Here is a 2,979-nt window from a genome sequence, read left to right as displayed (position 1 = left end):
TTTGGGATGATGTATCAGACGTTCTTGGGGATAGGATGTGTGCGGGCATTGATAGGCATTCATGAATGTATGAGCATCTGCGTCTGTATTGTGTTAAGAAAACTGACTAACTCAACATGGGCTTGGATGGGCTGTCCGAAAGCCCATTGGACCTCAGGCCCAACCCAAACCACAGATAGAAAACAAAAAACTTAAACCCATCTCTAAACCCCTTGTGGGCCACACGGCTCTCGATCCCCATTTCTCTCCTCCTTCCGGAGCTCCCGCTAGGGTTGCGTCGCCGCCGATGGCCGCCGCCGCCGCCGCCGCTGCCATGGCGCGCAGGCTGCTCTCCCCCTCGGCCTCCACCACCTCCGCCCGCCTCCTCCTCTCCCGCCACCTCTCCTCCGCCCCACCCTTCCCGCGCGGCGGCCGCGCCCCGGCGGCGCTGATCGACATCCTGCGCCCGGCGGCCGTCGCCCCCTCCCCCTCCTCCCTCCACCAGCTGATCCGCAACGCTGTAGGTGCACCGCCCCTCTCCTGCCCCGGCTTCTCATACGCGATCCACATTGCTATGTTTCCTACTGCTCGGTGTTGAAATCTGATTGTTTCTTTGCAGGGGATATCGACCACGAGGAGCCTGCTTGCCGGAGACGATTCCATGGTCCCCGTCTCGTCCCCGTTGTCATCGCCGTTGGGTGCCGCGGAAGGGACCGACGACAAGGGGGCCGTGGTGAAGCGGCTCAAAGTCCAGGCCATCAAGAAGGACATCAAGCAGGTAAACAAAACCTCAGTAGTAGTTTGTTGGTTATGTTCCTCAGAGATATCAAACTGCCTGAGTAAGCAAAAGACCGAGCATTATAAATCATTAACCTTTTTACGCACGCCGTCTGCGGTTGTTGAACATGTGATCCTGAGATCCGCAACGGCTACGTAGCCCCCGCTGTTAGTCATAACGCCGAGAGTATAATGCTTATGCACTACTACATATCCTTAGCGGAAGCTGCAAGTGTTTCTTGCTGTGAATTTAAGGCGTGCTTGTAGCTTCTATCCACCGCTAAATTTGTACCTTGGTTGGTAACACATTTGCTTATCGCACTTTGCTGGAATGCAATGATGAGCACGTAGAGAGATTAAGGCTTTGTAGCGGGCTTGGACCCTGTTCGGCAGTCCATCCACCAGCTCCCGAAAATCTCAGGATCTGAGGAGCGAGCGAACAGGGGTTCCGTGATTTTAAACTGCACCTCCGGCTTCTCCGGGAGCGGAGTTGTGGACTGGAGGGGCTCCGAACAGGGCCTTAATCAGCACGAGGAGAGATTAGGGCTGTGCGGCAGACTTTATCAACTTGTTATTCGTCACTGAATTTATATATTGGTTGGAAAACATTTGCGTATCTCACTTTGCTTTGATAGTTAATACAAAGCACATGGAGAGACTAGGGCTGCTTAGCAGACTTTATATCAACTGGTTATTCGTTGCCAGGATTTCATGAACTGGTCATTCATTACTCAGTTTATGTATTGATTTGAAACCATTTTCTTGTCTCACTTGGCTAGACTGTAATAAAGAGCACGTAGAGGAACCAGTCCTGTGCTGTCCAGCGAACTCCATGAACTGCTGTACTGCCTAATAATATTTTGCTAGTGCCACAAAGAGATATTTATTTCTCCAGTTGATCTTAATGTTCCTGGTTGTTTTAGAGCCCCAAGAAGGTGAATCTGGTAGCCAAGCTGGTTCGAGGAATGCGCGTGGAAGATGCCCTTTTACAGTTGCAAGTGACGGTTAAAAGGGCTGCGAAAACTTTGTACCAGGTTTGGCAATCAGCAAAAAAAAGTTGCCTACTCAAGTAACCCTGCTTCTTTCTGCGATAGGTCCAAACTGACCATTTATGTTTTTCATGAGATTTTTTTCCTATCAATTGCTGTAGGTGATCCATTCTGCTCGTGCGAACGCAGCTCACAACCATGGACTGGATGCAGATAAACTTATTGTGGGTAAGATTGCAACAAAGCTGCTCACATTTACCTCCATGTCTGCAATAAATTAAATCTCATCACCCTCCTCCTCGACGACACTGCAGAAGAGGCTTTTGTGGGAAAAGGAATTTATCTCAAGAGGCTCGCTTACCATGCCAAAGGGAGGTGTGGTGTCAGGGAGAGACCTAGGTGCAGGCTGACAGTGGTGGTCAGAGAAGCCACAGCCGAGGAGGAAGCCAAGATTGCGAAACTCAGAGTCATGAACTACAAGAAGCTCACCCGGAAGGAGAAGCAGCTCATGCCTCACAGGCTCATCGAGGTCAGCCCGAAGTGGGCCCGCAAGAGGAAAGAGGAGGAGGAGGCTGGTGCTTCAGCGTAGTACGAGTTCCCGTTTGCAGCAGGGTCCGTCTTTCTTGGCGGGCTTGGAGCCAGAGAGTAGTAGCTGGATCCGCAGTCGTCTAGTCCATCTGTTGAGATTTACTGAAGAACAGCCGTGGTGAGGTGCTCCCTTGGAAGGATTCGTTGTCTCGTTTGCCTGACCAGCCTGTGTTGTGTTTGTGTCATCCATACGGAATCTTTCAAGACATTTGCTCTAGTTAACAATGAATAAGTTGACCTCTGATGTGCCGTTCGGCATGTCTGTTCTTATACATGCCATCGGTCTGTTTCTTGAATGTGCGGAGCAGTAGAAATGCTGGTCCTTTTTGTCTCGGCAACGCTAGTGGTGAGGTAAACCACATTATGTATTTTTGGTACTAGTGTGGGTGACAGTAACAGTTGCCGCCTGCCCTCAGAATTTGATATTTAAGAGTGTTTAGGTTCTGGGTGTGTTACTTTTTGAAAAGTTGTTACGAATTTTGTTAATCAGTGGTTATATATTGTCTCAAATTCTGGATCGAAAAAAGGCATTTCTTGCAACTTGATCAGTTTTCCTTGTTGAGAAAATGCAACTAGATTAGTTTAGTTTTGTGATGAATAAATCGGATTATTATTAGGTTATGTATATTTCAAAATCTGAGTTGGG

General features: G+C 49.2%; 1 protein-coding gene across 1 annotated transcript; it reads left to right on the top strand.

Moving 5' to 3' along the window:
* The first annotated feature begins 217 nt into the window (after positions 1-217).
* Positions 218-2,629, top strand: LOC123438842. The gene is made up of 5 exons (XM_045115809.1): positions 218-499; positions 599-757; positions 1,680-1,790; positions 1,907-1,973; positions 2,060-2,629. The coding sequence occupies exons 1-5, from the start codon at positions 287-289 to the stop codon at positions 2,332-2,334; spliced, it is 825 nt and encodes a 274-aa protein (XP_044971744.1). The 5' UTR covers positions 218-286; the 3' UTR covers positions 2,335-2,629.
* The last annotated feature ends 350 nt before the right edge of the window (positions 2,630-2,979 follow it).

This window comes from Hordeum vulgare, chromosome 1H (assembly GCF_904849725.1).
Source record: "Hordeum vulgare subsp. vulgare chromosome 1H, MorexV3_pseudomolecules_assembly, whole genome shotgun sequence".
NCBI classification, from domain to species: Eukaryota; Viridiplantae; Streptophyta; class Magnoliopsida; order Poales; family Poaceae; genus Hordeum; species Hordeum vulgare.
Note: the sequence above shows the minus strand (reverse complement) of the source record. Positions and strands in the feature narration are given on the sequence as shown.

Bases quoted from the DNA above. Each gene is read 5' to 3' on its own strand.
- LOC123438842 (XM_045115809.1), top strand. From the start codon at position 287: ATGGCCGCCGCCGCCGCCGCCGCTGCCATGGCGCGCAGGCTGCTCTCC. The intron at 500-598 runs GTAGGTGCACCG...GTTTCTTTGCAG, and splicing joins ACCAGCTGATCCGCAACGCT to GGGATATCGACCACGAGGAG. The intron at 1,791-1,906 runs GTTTGGCAATCA...CAATTGCTGTAG, and splicing joins CTGCGAAAACTTTGTACCAG to GTGATCCATTCTGCTCGTGC.